The sequence below is a fragment of the Lepidochelys olivacea genome, assembly GCF_965140295.1.
Source record: "Lepidochelys olivacea isolate rLepOli2 genome assembly, chromosome: 18".
NCBI lineage: Eukaryota > Metazoa > Chordata > Testudines > Cheloniidae > Lepidochelys > Lepidochelys olivacea.
The window spans coordinates 17573959-17590074 of NC_140428.1; the positions used below are offsets into that span (position 1 = coordinate 17573959).

General features: G+C 41.2%; 1 protein-coding gene across 1 annotated transcript in view; it reads right to left on the reverse strand.

Annotated features, from left to right (window-relative positions):
- Positions 1-15895, reverse strand: part of LOC311532981 (uncharacterized protein) — a 37585-nt gene extending 21690 nt beyond the window's left edge. Inside the window, exons 1-6 of the mRNA XM_084652004.1 lie at positions 15698-15895; positions 13430-13646; positions 11649-11712; positions 11134-11270; positions 3806-3879; positions 1326-1542 (exon numbers count right to left, since the gene is read on the reverse strand). Coding sequence (XP_084508130.1) covers positions 1326-1542; positions 3806-3879; positions 11134-11270; positions 11649-11712; positions 13430-13646; positions 15698-15880 — 892 coding nt within the window. The 5' untranslated portion in view covers positions 15881-15895. The remainder of the gene's footprint in view (positions 1-1325; positions 1543-3805; positions 3880-11133; positions 11271-11648; positions 11713-13429; positions 13647-15697) is intronic.
- Between the last annotated feature and the right edge of the window lie 221 nt (positions 15896-16116).

Below are 16116 nucleotides of genomic sequence, written 5' to 3' on the forward strand. Positions count from 1 at the left end.
TTTGTTCGACCTGAAACTATTTACTAATATGACAGAAATTCACCAGATAGTTTTGGCCAAAATTCTTTTCGGGGGAGAGCTAGGTTTACAACATGAGGAACAGCCGTGCTGCTGCCCATTTTATAACCTTTAGCTTAGTGGTTAGGGCATTCATCTGGATGTGGGAGATGAAGGTTTGAATCACTGCTCTGGAGCAGCAATTTGAAACTAGGTCTTTACCGTCTCAGCTGACTGCCCTAACCACTAGGCTATGAGCTGTTCTAGGGTGGGGCACTCTGTCTCTCCTGTTGCAGCTGTTCCAGTTTATACAGATAATTATTCATTGGCACAAGGACTTTACCTTGGCTGTTCCCCCTGCTACATCCCCCTTAGCCCCAGGCTATCGAGTCATTCTCACTCTTGCTCTCTGGCCCAGTGACTATTCAAGTATTTTATACAAAGTGGAACAGCTATACCAAGAGAGATAGAAATAGACCAGCCCCAGAATAGCCTATAGCCTGGGGGTTGAGGCACTTATTTAAGAGAAGAGAGATGTGACTTCAAATCCCTGTTCTAAGGTAGAGATCTGAGCCTGGGTCCGCCACATCTCAGGTGAGCATCCTACCCACTGGGCTGAAAATTATAAAATGGATGTCAACAAAGTCCACCAACAACGTTTTCCACTCTGTTTGACCCAAACCGATGGCTTTAATTTATTTATTTAATTTATTTGCAGAGCTGCCTGTGAACTGAAAAAATCAGTTATTCATCCAGCTCTACCCTGGAGTATTTTCAGTTTTCTAGAAAACAAGAGGCTAGTTTCCTTGTGGCAAAGATAGCATTGTTAGCCCTCAATGCAATCTGTGACAATCCACTTCCTAGAGAATGTTTCTTCCAATCTTAGTGGAAAAGCTTTGGGTGGCCTATGACAGGCAATCTTTTCTATCTAGTGTAAACTCTCCACTCACCCCCAAAAAACAAAACCCTCCATGTGACATTTTAACATCACATGGACACCCAAAATACAGGCACCAATTAACATTACAGACCTCAATCCTCCCCTCAGAGTTCAAAGGCGTTGCACAAATTTAAATAAAAACAGGGCGTTAGCCATCAGGCTTCAGAAGGTTGGATTTGAAAGCTGTTTTTACCAACAGCAACCAGTGTACATTCATTTAGATGCTAATATGGAAGCCACAACTTCATTTGGATACAATAAGACCTGATCCAAAACTTCTCCTGAAATGGGAAACAGACCTGAAACCTTTTTTGAGGTTCTAAACAGTTCAGATGAGTTATTTGTTTTAAATACCATTCGTGGTTTTTTCCCCCCTTTAATGACTTACTAATGCTTCCAAACATCCAGCCTCCTCCATGCAAGTAGATGATGCCTCTCCTTCGGCGAACAGAAGGCGCTCTAGGCTGGTAAACCCTCACTGGCACCTCCTCAAACTGCAGGTCCTTTATGAAGAGTTTGGGGTCCTCCTGCAGGCTTTTTCCATCTTGTGTGTAGCGGATGAAGTTGATCTCAGAGCAGAAACCCAGACGCTCAAAAATCTTACCCTGTTTGGAACAAGGAAGGCCAGAAATTAGTTAAGATGGCCCAGAGCTGGCCACTGTGCAGATAGGAGGAGGCAGCGCTGGTGCCCTCCTTATAGCTTTTAGTCCAGTGGTTAGGGCACCTACCTGTATTCAGTTCCTCCCTCCATTTAATGTGGAGAAGGGATTTGAATTTGCATTCCCTACAGTGCACAAAAGTACCCTAGTTACTGGGCTATGGGGCATTCTGGTGTGGGTCTTTCTGTCTCCCTTGATAACGCTGCTGAACTGTGTATAAATAATTAAATATTCATTGGAACAGGGACTTGAATTTGGGTCTCCCATACCACAGATGAATGAGTGGCTAACCACCTCTACAGAGTCAGCCTCTCTCTTTCCCTCACCCAGTGGCTATTCACTATCATTCATAGCCATACTCCACAGACATTCATAATGTGTGAGACCCAAGTTCAGATTTCTTCTCCACATCAGACAGCAGGAGGAATTGAATGCTGGTGAGCATCCCAACCACAGGGCTACACGGAGGACACCGTCACCTGCTGCTGGTTGTATGAATGGCAGCTAAAGCCAGGGGGAATTAGCCAGAACTATTTGGTGAATTTGTGTCAAATCTGGGAATACTTTTGGTTTACCCATACCTGCCTCTTTTTTTTTTTTTGGTGAATATACTATTCGTGTGGAAATTTTCCCCCAGCTCTGACGGTAAAAGTTGCCATGTTGATAGGCCTGGAGATGGAATCCTCTGTTTTTCCTCAGAATAAATGCCTCATTGATAGTGGCTGTGCCAGTTACCCCTACATCTCCCAGTCTTTATGCCTCAAACAAGAGGGTGCTTTAGCCCTCATGGCCTAATAAGTCCTTTACCAAGAATGCTAACAAAGTTCCAGTCCATGCCAATAGTGGTCATTGGTCCACTAGAAAGTGAACTAAGATTACCAACTCCTTCAACATAGATAACCAAATAGCTTTCAGATTATTGTGAGTTGTGGTTGCCATGACAGGTTAATTTGAACAGTTGACCTAGGTAAAAGGCTCTGTATTCCATCACCAATCCCCATAAGCTATCTAATCCCCATTGTTAAAAAGTTGTACTGTAAAACTACCTGTCAGACAGATAACTTTGGTAATGCAGTTGTGCCTCAGATACAGGAAATTGATTATCATTTCTGTAACCAAGAAATAAAATAATCATCTCCTCATTACACAAGCACTAGAATTGTGTGATGTGCTCAACTTGGATCTCAAAAGTTGTCAAAATTAGTCTTTGTCCATTCACAGCCATTTGCCAACTTTTAAAAGTCATTGGACTTGTAGACAACAAGAAAATTAATAGCTGTAAGTGAGCCGGGGGGCAAAAAGTTGATACCTTTCCACCTTATGGAACAATCAAAACACACCAACTTATCTGCAAACATTTGAGACTGCTATTAGCTTGTGAATTTCACTCCCATACATAGTTCTGAACATATGCAAATCTGCATGAACATGCAAGGGCACATCACACCTAAACCTGGCACTGTGGGCTCACAACAATCCAACTAAGCTATGGAAAAGGCAACATCTTTTTGAACACGAAGGCATGCTAGCCCATACAAACCAGTTTTTAAAAAAAGTTAAACCATTTTAGTTTTGCAAGCAGTTTTTATTGAGTTATGTTGCACGGAAATATTTCACACAGTGAGATTTATCTATTTGGTGGAAAGCAGGGTGTTGCTTCTAAATGGTATGCATTGCATGAATCTCCTTGCAGATATCAGAATTTGTGAACACTCTACCCTAAGTATTTCCACAAGGATGGAGCAGCAAGGAAAGGAAACCTCTGTGTCAGGCCAGCTGCTGTTCTACAGGTGTCTGTTGCAGCCTTGAGGACAGTAGCTGCTGTTGCCCTAAGATACCTCTTCACTGAAGGGCAGGGGTAGTAGAGGATGTACATAACAGCAGATTTCCAGGCCCCTCAGTACTAGACTTGATCTCAGCTGGTCCCTGGACAGTGGAATTCAGAGTTGAATTCTCTGCCACACTGACTTATGCATCAAATTCTGCTGGCAAGAGCATATCCAGGAGAAGGATGGAATTTGCTCCATAACTCAAAGTCAGCTTTTCTTCTTATCTTAAATACTTGTCCCATCTCTCCTAGGTTCTGGCTCAGAAGAGCGCACCACATTTAAACATTTACTTTTAAAACGTTCCCCCTGCTTCCCCTCCAACCCTCCCATGTCAATCAAAAACCAAAATGTAAACACAGTTTCAAGCCAGGAAAACTCACCAGAAAACATACAATAACCATCAGGCAATGAAGGATGCGAAGCTTTCCAGGTTGCTCGACTCCAGGAGGGATTTCTGAATTGGAGAGATCATAATAAATTGCCCATGCTGCCACCAGAGTAAAAGAAACAATCAATATTTCTGCTGCAATTGTGAACAAGAAGTAAACAAGCTCCATGTCTCTTGACTGGGGGTGATGTAGCCAGAGAACTGACTTTGACTTGATGTTCCTTCCAGTTTCTGAAGTGTCTTGGATATATAACTAGGTTATTTACATCCACTAAAGAGTGTGGGGTGTACTCCCAAGCTGAAACAACACTGGAGAATGTTTTGTAGCACCCAATATTTCATCACAGCACTGTTGACACTGTAAATGATTTCATAACAATTTGGGCAAGTGTTGCAGATAAATACTAGTTAGAAGATCACATTGATCATTGTGCAAAGATAAGATGGTATGTGTCTGCACTGTAACTGGCTGGATTCACACGTTTAATGTAGGCTTTCTCTTGCACAGCAGTATAAAATTCTGCTAGCAGCTATTCTGGCAAGTGTGCCCATCCTGACATCCCACACAAGTGATGTGAAGATTTATTCATGGAGAGATAGAGCCAGCCAAAGTACAGCAGCTAACCCTAAACTGTACATGTACAAAGTTAACAATGTTACAGGTAGTCAGCAGGACAGTTCTGTATCTACAGTGTGTTCATTCCGAGGAACATGGGACTTATGCGTTTAATTTTTGATGCTGCTGGTAATTTTAAACCTTCTAAAATTAGGCATCTCACTATTTCCAGAGGGCCAAGGGAGGGGGAGGAAGTGACAATGTCTTGAATCTTTTAGAAATTTGATTCAGACAAGTATCCAAAAGTTCGGATGCTTTTCTCTGTATATTTGGTGGTATTCGGCCTGGGCTAATCCACAGCCTCATTCCTTTACCCCTCAACAGGCACCAGAAGGGTCAGCCTAAAATACAGCAGGAATTTAAAATACCTATTTTAGCAATGAAGGGAGCAATCTGTTTAGTTCATCAATAGTGGTTCTGCATTTAGACTGGGGGATGAACTCCAAACTACGTTAAATGGGCCAGATTGTCAGCTGGTGTAAATTGGTATCTCTTCATTGAATTCAAATGGAGCTACATCCATTTGTACCACATTGGTTTAGCCCTTGGTGTTTGGAAGCAATTCTGATGGCAGGGAAGAATTCTTACTTCATGTCTTGCCACCCTTCCCAATTTCATTCTGATTTGATGTTCTGCCAGCATTTGAAAGTGACTATGTGCTATTCTTCTCCTTCTCGCAGTACATTGGTTCCACCTTTTCCAAAACCCTCATCAGCCTTTGCAACGCCTCCCATTTGGCTTCCCTCAGTTCCCAGCTCTTTGAATTGCAGCATATACAGAATGCTGCCTTCAGCCTCCTAACATGCCCAGAAAACTTCACCCACATCAGTCCCACTTTCAAGCAATTTCCATGGCTCCTTCCCATCAGGACCCAATTTAATTTTTTTCTTTTAATTCCCAAAGCCCTCTATGGTCTTGCTGTGGCCTGTCTCGTGGCTTTGGTCACTCTCTCTTCCTCCTTTGCACTCCCTATTTTTTTCTAGTGGTCTCCATCCTGTATCTCTATCTGTACCACTGTAGGTACAAGAGCCTTCATTTCTGTGGCTCCTGACATCTTGACCAGCCTTCCTGCATTTCTTTGCCTCAATAACTCTCTCTCTCTCTCATTTGGAAACTCAGCTGAAAAAATATAGTTTCCTTCTTAGCAACATTTCTTTATTTCCCCTGTGCCCTGATATGATTTAGCTCTGTAACTGCACCGTTTATGGAAACGCTAAAGTATTTTGGGACCCACATTCTGTAAAATACCAGGCAGTTCATTTCCAGAGGTGCTGAGCACTCAGGCTCTAACTGAAGGCAGTAGGAACTTAGCATCTCCAAAATGAGGCCCAGTATAAAACTGGCATGAATTATTCCGTTTAAAAAAGTCATTTTAAAAACAAACTATGACATGAATGTATCGTGCCCCATTCTGTAGGCAGAGTTCAACTAGAAAGATTCCAAGTAGAGCTACTGGGGGAGGGAGAATTTCCCCTTTAGTGACAATTTTGATGAAAACGTGTGGGGGGGGATCCTTTTTGTTTAATTTTTCATTGGAAATTTAATTTTTTTGTTTGAAAACCAGAAACTTCCGTTTTCGGATGGAGACTGACCATTTTTGAGGAAAGCCATCACTCTGCGGGAAACGTTGTGAGCAAAAATCCAATTTTCATCAAAAATAAATTTAGACGGAAATGTTTTACCAGATTGAATTTATTCTGCAGCTCCTGTTTGTTTTACTTGGTTCCTCGGTGACACCTGGTGGCTAATTATATACCTAACAAGCTTTTTTCTTTTCCAGTTTCCTGAGGCCTAGGTGATACATCTCAAGGGTTTAAAACTGAACACACAGGATTCCTCTACAGTGCCTTGTATAAGTAGCAACATTGGAAGTTGAGATTTCCTTGGTCAGGTCTATAAAATATCTTTAATTCTTCCAGTCACAGCCACCTTAGGCGTTGCTTGTAACAGTAACTACTGTACAATCTTTCCAAAGGAAAGGTCGTTTTCTAGCTGACACCAAGAGTCCCTTGTTTAGTCCATTATCTTGTTACTTTTTCAGAGCTATTTCTTCATTTTTTGTTTCTATTGGTGTATCTTAGTGTAAAATTTTGAATAATTTTTTACCTTCTTATCCTATTTACCTAGCTGTTGAGATCCACTTTATTTGAACTAATAATAATATAAAAAGGAAGAAAGGAGTATAACGTGATTGCTTTTGAAGCATGTCACCAAATATCACAGAGAGATCTAAGGATCCTTTGTGTAGAAAGAGCTAATTTAACTTGCTTAATATGACAAGTGATCTCTTTCTCGCAAACATATAAATACTTGAAGATTGGGTTTTCTCTCTCATTCAGACTTCCTTCCGTATTTCAGCATTGATATCGAGTTTTAACCCTGAATCGTTTTGTTTTACTGCCTGTTCGGGTAAGTAGACTTTGAAGTGAATTAAATACTGGGAGACAAATTTTTTAGCAGATTTAGATTCCACAGAGTGGGGCGGGGGTGGGGGGCTCACACGAACTGGAGAGAAAGGAATTATAACGTCCCCAACCATGTGGCTCCCCACCCCAAGGTTAGGGTTCCTATGGTTAGAGTAGTTGGACCTAGGCTCAGGGTTCCAATGGGTAGGGCTGCCCACCTTAGGGTACACAATGTTGCTGCTTTGGCTCCTCAAAGCCTCAAGTAGTCTCTGCTACTTGTACTGCAAATCTGTGGCGGAACTGTTGCTGCTGGGGCCATGTAACTATAGAACCCATTAAAGGTCCAACCTACACAACTGATTGGAATTACCTTGTGACAGGAGCAGAGAATAAACATGCTGTACATGGACTTTTGGATACGGTGATATTTGCAACGCAAGCCATCCCTTCTTCAAGAGATGCCTTTGTTACAGTAGCAGAATCCAGCTAAATAATGACATGTCCGTGTACACCTGCAGTGAGCTCCATCCTCATGAGCTATGCAGGCAATCCACAGTAATAAATCTATTCACAGGGCCTAGTTCTGTATGTGGTTACAAAGTGAGTCCTTGCCATTCTCTGGAGGAGTCCTCTGCCAGCACTGAAGTAGCAGCTACCCTGGTTCACAGCTGGTGCCACCTACTCTCTCTCCACAAAGCCACTGGGAGAAAGTGATTGTAATATTTTTGGAACAACTACCAATTTCAGTCCTCGTTTAAATTCTCTCACCAGGCTGGATAATGCTACCTCGCAATGCAACGCATGATAAAGAATTTCCTGTCCACAACAGTAAAGTGTACCTGATATATAGAAGTTGAACATTGTTGATAAATATTTATATAGTGCTGTGCATGTTCATGGTGTTATACAAAGATCTATTATGGGGCAGCTATGATCTAATGGGCTGATCATGGGGCTGGGAGCCAGGACAAGTAGGCTGTATTATTTGTCCCCTCCATTAGTTGCCGTCTTTGTGCCTGCATCTGCAAAAATAATAATTATGGTTGCCCACTTTGGCTGAAGTGCTTTGAGATCTACAGGTTAAAACTATGGATATAATTATAGACAATCCTTTGACGTGAATATTTTATAATCTGATCAAATCAAAACAGACAACAAAAAGCAATGGCCAACATCTCCTGTGAGGGAGGCAGTGGGGAATTTTAATGTTTAGAAGAGGGATTGCTGAAAGACATGGGTTTGAAAGAAGGAGAAAAGAGGGTGATTTGTAGGTGAGAAAAAAGGGCATTATTCCAGCAGCAAAGAGGATTGGGACAGCATGATGGAAGGGGAAAAGTCTGTTATGGGAGAAGCAGGAAGAGGTCAGGTTTGCAAAAGAACAATGGGAACAGGGATGGGGAATGACAATGGAGATAGGTCTGAGAACAATGACCCTGATTCTGGAGCTCAACTAAGCTCTATTCAGTTCAGGACCTGGGAAGAGCAAAAATAGCTTTTTGCCATATTTATGCCCCCTATTACTGGCCAGGAGCCAGTTCAACCATTAATACAAGTTAGAATAGCCTCAGGACTGTTCTGACTTGCACAGGCAGGCAGTGTCCCTCCAGGGGCTATTATACCATTCAGGCATCATTGGCACACAGAAGCATTATGATCAATGGGGATAGAAAGACATCTGTGACTTTAAAAAAAACCAAAACCCTAGTTTCCTGTATATCCCAATATTCTGAGGTTATGTTCATGGTGAACAATTGCTTAGTTCATTAGTTGTCAAGAGGGTTGCAAAAATACTCAGCAGGCTACCTATAAAGGGATGTTCTTTACCTCTTTGTATCTGCTTAGATAGTACAAAGAAAGAGAGACTGATTTGTGTGATGACGTCCTTTTAACAGCAGGTGTGGAATGTTGCCATCCAAAGGTTCTGGAAGGTGGCCTGGCAGGTTGAATGAGGCAGCTAGGTGTCACGAGACTTGACGCAAGGCTGTTTGGAGGAACGTTTTCAATTGGGATCGGTGGGAGGGTCAGTTTGAAATGGGTCCATTTGACCTGAGGTTGGTAAACGGGTCAGTTTTGGTAGCTGGAATAGAGCAGTTGAGAGTGATGTTGAATGGTGTGAAGGTGGAAGCCAGGAAGAAGTTGAAGCCAAGTGGCTCTTATCTAATCTCCGTCAGCTTAGAGCATCTCCACTGAATTCAAGCGTAACCAAGACTAGACTCTGACTGGCCCAGCGTAGTCACCCTCCATCTTGAGGATGAATGAGACAGAACAATGGGGGAAGGTAAGGATGGCAAAGTGTGAGAAAGAGAGAGCAAAAGAAGAAACTAGTCAGGAAGAGAATGTAGAAAAGGAGCCTGTGAAATCCATCGGGGAGAGGCAAGTGAACTCCTAGTTATCCTCCCTTATCACAATGATGCTCTGAGGAGGCTTTGTATCACCATACGGCCCATCTGGTGTGTTGCTTTAGAAACAAAACCACTTTTCTTTTTCCTTCATGGACAAAGCGATTCTCTGATGGTTTTTAGTTCTGGGACAAAATTGGGGGAGGAGGGAATAAAAGGCAGTGATACTCGCTGAAGCTCTTCCCAAAAACTGAGATCTATTCTGTTCTGTACAGATTCTTATACTGCCCTCATTACATAGGACCTGAGCACCTTCCAGCTGTGTGTTAAGCAACATGAGTGACATCTGTCACGCTGCATACATGGGTCATGGGTCAGATCAGCAGTGACTACAGGGCTCTGGGAGCTAGGGGGAAAAAAGTAAGGGATGCGGGTTGTGTTTTTTGTCCATCCTCCTGGTTGGGAGAAAGGGCCCAGGCAGGGACACATGCATCCTGAAGATGAACTCACAGCTGCACTGATGGTGTTGATGGGCGGACTTTGGCTTCCTCGACCATGGGATGCAGTTCCAGGAAGAAGGTGTGCTGGGAAGAGATGGGGTCCAATTGACCAAGAAGGGGGAAAAGCATCTTCACACACTAACTTGCCAACCTAGCGAGGAGGGTTTTAAACTAGGTTCAAAGGAAGCAGGTGACAAAAGCCGGCAGGTAAGTATAAAAACAGGCAACCTTTCAGAAGCTTATGTTGGGGGGGCAGAGATAAGGAAATCACATTAGGATCATAGGAGCAATAAGAGGGAAATCTGTGGGGGAGGTAAAAAGGGAGGTGGTGTTGCATTATACATCAAGAGACTCTCCTATCCTTATGTTTCCCCAAACATCCTTCATGTTGACAAGGGGCAAAAGACAAGAAAATGCCCCTCTTTTCCCCTCTCCTTGTCGCTCTGCTGCCTGGAGGGGCTGGAGAGTTGTCCCTGTTGCTTCTCTCAGGACCCTGACCTGTTGTACAAAGACCTATGAGTTGCTGGAGGTCAGCTCGGGTGGAATGAATATTTCTGTTCCCCGCCCCCCCGCCCTTGTCTTAGGCATCTTTTTATTGCGTGTTTTCAGTGGTGATACTGGCTTTACTGTGTGCTGTTATAATTTCTATCTGAGGGTCACAATTATGCAGGTGGAAACTGGAAAGTGTAAAATACTGCATATTTTAAAGAACTCAAATCTAAAACCTAAACAAAAAGTGCCTACTTTATTTGCATAAAGTATTTTGCACTTGCTATTGGAAATACAGGACCTGCAGCATTTAAAAAAGAATATTTTTCACAATTTTTTAATAAAGTTCACAGTATTATCCAGTATCTTTTTTGCAGAGGGAAATGAAAAAATTCCAAAACCAAAAAAAGCTAATACTCCATGGAAACCATCCTCATTATGGTACCAGCTGACTCGAACACCATTATCCTCTAATCGTTTCTTGTACAACAGTCCATCATCCCTAAGCACATCAAATTCACAGGTCAAAATATAAGACTCAGGAAGCTGGCAAACAATAGCATCTTCTGCTAAAAGTGGGGAAAACATTACCTCTAACATTTGTTTAGTCACTTCATGAACGTCATGCTTATATTTATATGAAGGCAGTTTCTGTGGTTTATAGCCTCTGATCTTAAATTCCTCAGGAATATTGTCTGCACTTATCCATTTCTTATATTTCAGTTTCATATCCTCAGGAACATGGGAACTCTTCAGGACATCTTCCACTACTGATGTGTCTTTATTGAGATAACGTAAGCAAAAGTAGGCAATGCGATCCTGGAACAAGAAGGGGACTGAGCGGTTCTGCTGATATGAAGGCAAATAAAAGTCCAGCCCCTGGAGGCCTGGATAGATCAAGACCTGAGCACGTATTTTTGGGAGGTCTGTCCTGCTCACCAGTATTTGGCAAATAGCAGTAGCGAAATTACCTCCACAGCTGTCCCCACAAATGATGATGCGGGCAGGATCCACCTGATAATCTTCCACATGCCTCATAAAGTGTATGGTGGCATTGAGGCAATCCCAGTACTGGCTTGGATACAGATATTCAGGAGCCAACCGATAACTAAATATCAAAGAAATTATGATTTTTTAAAAAGTAATTACAAAAATTTCGTTTCCATTTTTTATGTCTAATTGGTGTGGCATCTTCTCTTTAAAATGCCCTTCTAAATTTGCACATTTATAAAACCTATGTATTTTAATTAGTTCAATAAAAATGTCCAAAATTTAAAATAATTTTATTTGTTACTCTAGCATGATTTGCCTAAAAATACATGCCTAAAATGAACAAAACCCTCAAACCAGAAATATAGGGCACAACCTAAAATAGTAAGGACTGTCCCATTTTCAGATCTCAGCATGTACCACAGAAGCATTCCAATTGTAAACTGCCACATTGGGGGAAAAACCTATATAAAAACACTGGGTTGCGCTCACTTACCCAACAGACACAACCACTGAATCGGTTTCTCTGGCAAGATAACGACACACTCTTTCAAAGGCATCTGAAAACAAAAATTTTCAAGAGTGACATATCTGAGTTCTAATACATGTGAATGGAAGACTATCAAGGGGAAAACTTAAACTCAGTAATGAACCAAATATCAGCAGACCTCAGAGACCAATCTGTGCGACAGCCTTATGTACGATCATAAGTTTTGAAAGAAGGCTATAAAAAGTTGCTAACCCTGAATAAGGAAGTGGCAAGGAAGAAGAAGATATTTGAGTTCTCATATATTCCATATGCTTTAGAAATAAGACTGAAACTTGTGAAGAATGGCGTAAAATCTAAGTACCAAATCCTGCTCTGTGTAGTCATGAGTAGTCTTTTGTGACAAATTCTTGCCCAGTGTAACTCTGTTGATCATAGAATCATGGGGTTAGAAGATCATCTAGTCTAACCCCCTGCCAAGATGCAGGATTTGTTGTGTCTAAACCATCCAAGACAGGTGGCTATCCAGCCTCCTTTTGAAAACCTCCAGTGAAGAAGCTGTCACACCCTCTGGAGGCAGTCTGTTCCATTGTCTTACTGTTCTTACAGCTGGGAAGTTTTGATGTCATAACAGTGCATCGCCCTTGGAATACGTTAGACATCTGTTATTATGTATATCCCTTAATAAGGTGTGGAGCACACATGCTGTCGAAACCACTGCAACCCTGAGTTCATTTCTCCACAAAATAAAACCTTTCCATCAGTTAGTGAATCAGGGCTGACTTCAATATGGAAAAGGCTTTCAAATCCCCAAAACCTCAAGAAGGGCCAAATCCATATCACCTTACTCTTGCATGTATTCCAAATTCATCACCAAAGTATCTTTAGAGGTCTGGGGACTTTTACAGATTCTAGAGGTGTATTCTACAGTCAATATATGCCTAAAAGATGTGTTACTATAAAAGGAAACAATAAGCACAGAGGTATTTCTCTTGGTCTATAACAGAAGTAGTATTGTAATGGAACAAAATGTTAATTCATGCTTTAAAACACACTCAAAATCAGCCTTGACTTGTGTTTGACCTACATCCAGAAACCAGCGGCTTCTTACTGTACCCTAGATACTTGTGAGCACTTAAACTGCTCTTTGCCACGTATTTTAGAGTCCAGCTTTGAGAGTTTTTAGAGTTGGAGAGAGTCATGTGGAGGCTAAAGTCGGGCACTCTGCTTTTAGTTGGTATTACCTGGGGAAACTGTTCAGGAAGGCAGGTTTCAGAGCTAGTAGCTTGGGTGCAAGTCAGCTGAGCAGTTGCTGCTGTCACCCTCACCAGCTCTGTGCAGAGAAGGATTCTGATGCTGTCACCACTTGAAACTGGCAGGGCTGCTGACACTGAGGAGTGATAAAGTGGGGTACAAAAAGACCACACCGGTGGCCTACATCATAGCTTCTGTAACCTCCTATACCACTGAATGGATATTGGAAACCTGCAATTTTCGAGCAAGGACGTAGAAGATTGCCCAGAGGCACTTCTGACATTTTTGGAGCTATCCAAATAACTCCTTTTTTTGTGTGGTTTGTTTGTTTTGTTTTGTTTTTTGTTTGGATAGACCAAAAAAATTTAAAAAATTATTTCAGGTCAATGAAAAGCAAAAAAAAAAAAAAAAATCCAGTTTTTCTCTAAGCTTCAAACCAGACACAAACCTTTTCTGAGATTCCAAAAATGTGTGGTTTTTTGCCTTTTGTTTTTTTTTAAATTATCAATCATAATTTTAATCTTGATATTTCTTACTAATGCTTCCCAGGGTGCCAGCCCCTCCATGAAAGTAAAGGACTCCCCTCCTTTGGCCAACAGATGGTGCTTTTGCCTGGTAAACCCTCATTGGCACCTCAGCAAACTTCAGATCTCTGATGAGGAGTTTTGAATCTCTCCATGGTGGTATTCCATCCAGCATAAACCGGAGTAAGCTTATGTCACTGCAGATCCCCAGCTTCTCCAAAATCCTTCCCTGTTAAAATGAAAGTGATCCGAAATTGATTACTGCAAAGAGGCCCAAATCTTTCAAACTACACAAAATGCGTGGACTGTAGCTTGCTGGGATGGATTGAATTTCAGGAAACAGAGGTGGCACTTTAGTGCCGAGTATGGTTACAAACCAAGAAATGATCAAACTGTTTTTAAGTAAATTGAGTGGTGCTGAAAGTTGCCAGGTTGGCACTGATGGAGACCTAAGTCATCTCTATCCCTGGAACAGGAGCAACGGGGATATGGTGCAGTGCAGAGTTCCCTATACAGAAAAGGGTCGTCTTTTGCTGTTGTTCGCAGTTGTGATCATTCATTTTTACGGAGCCAAATAATCACAAAAACGGTTGATCTTAAAAATATTGGGAGAAAAGGAAAAATAATTTCTGATTTGGAAACAGGGGCTAGACAGGGAGGCGTCTAAAGGCATGTCTCCACCGCAAAAACTGTGCACAGGCTAGCTTATTCAAGCTAGCTTGAATCCAGCTAGCATGGGTCACTATAGTGATGAAGATAGCACAATGTAGGCTTCAACTTAGGTAGGACTTAATATCACATTCCAAAACCTTCAGTATATTCAAATACCTGCCATGCTTTTAAAGCAACTTGTCAAATAGATATTTCCTCCCAAGAGTGAAATTTTCCTTTAAAAACAAACCCCCCCAAACCAACCAAACAAAAAAACTTTACCTTGCTCGATGTCCAGGGTGGCAAATACTTAACCTTTGGCCCAGCTTTTTCTTTCATAAAAAAGGAATAACTTTTAGATGTAATGTCTATGAGCTATAAAGTTCAATGTCAAAAGAGCTTTATGGCATTTGTTAGAAGAAAGGGGATGCATTGGTCACTCCTAGCCCTGGAAGATTCACATTTCAAGACTGACAGAAAAATTATTTTTGGTCATTTTGAAGATGTTTCATGTTTTTAGTTTTAATTTTAATGTTTCTCTTCCTCAGATCCATGCACAATCATAGTAACTAAGGCCCATAGCTTTGCAAGTGGAAGGATACAATCAATAATCCCAATGCAATGTTTTAAATTCCCTAAAATTATCCTAGATGATTATTGTGTGTGCGTGTGTGTGGGCCATGTGTACTATATCAAGAACACATGTAGATGTGGCAGGTTTGGTGTGGTATAAACGTTTTATTGATACTCATTTGTGATTACCTACATAACTTTATTCTTCTCCTTGCCACTTCTGATTAAGCAACCATCCGAAACTCAGAGTAATATAACCTGTTGCACATCTTTCTGTATTCTATTCATGTGTGTGCATGCATAATACATGCAATGTAAAAAATGTGGGTATAGTGTATATGCAAGGCAAGCTGCATTTGTCTGATCTGTAGCTAAAGAGTCCATCTATTCATTTCTGGGGTTGTTGCTTCAGATAGGTTTCGCTGTAGTAAAATGCCTGTGAATTGTCAAGGCACAATCTGTCCCAGTGAATGCACAAATGCAGGTATGTGCATTGAACTAGAGCTGGATGGGATTTTTTTCAGTGAGATTTTCCTGTCAAAAAGTTGATTGGTCAAAACCTGAAAGTGTTTGTGGGAAAGGGTCAGTTTTGAGGAATTTCTCAACTCAAAAATAGTTGAAGAAAACGTTTCAAAATTATCAAAACAAAAAACTTTGGTTTCCCAGTTTGAAATAACTTTTCCTTTTTTCTCTGACATATTTGACTAGGAAATGGGTTATGGAAGCAGATGTATTAGAATTCTGTCAGGCTTGCTATTATGTGGGTATCTATCTATGGACAATTCAATAAGTATAATATAGATTTTTATTTTGTTTGAAGCAATGTTTTAAAAATTATGAAGTGTCTGGAGTCTGAGAGGCACAGAAAAAAATCTAAATAAATAAACTCTAAAATCAGCCTCTAGTCTTTACCTTTAAGAATTAATTTAATCTGCAATAGTTCATATTCCAGATGTCTGAAGACTGTTTAAGAATTTTTTTTTACAGATCTTTCAACTCCCGTCCCATTGTCAAAAATAAAAGTTGAATCCCCACTTTGAAGACAAGTCAACTTACCAGAACAGCAGTCAGAAGTAATAGCGAGTGATAAAACCGAAGCTTTAGTGGCTGGTCAATTCCAGGAGGCAGTTCTGATTTGAAGAGATCATAACAAATTGCCCAAATGAACAATACCGGTAGCAAAAAGGGAGAAATCCAAATCACTCCTATTAATGTCAAAGGAGCACAAACAAACCCCATTGAACTTGAATGAGGATGATGTACTCAGAGAAGTGATTCTGATTTGATTCTTCCAGTACTATTTCTGAAGAGTCCTTACAGAGGACTAAGCAATACAGGGCATCCTTTTGACACACAGCACAAAATACATAATCAGATTAAGATTGCAATATCAGTAATTCTCTCCACCCTCCTCCCATGAATCATGATGATGGCTCCACCCACACACAAATACATATCAACAGAAGAAACTAGCA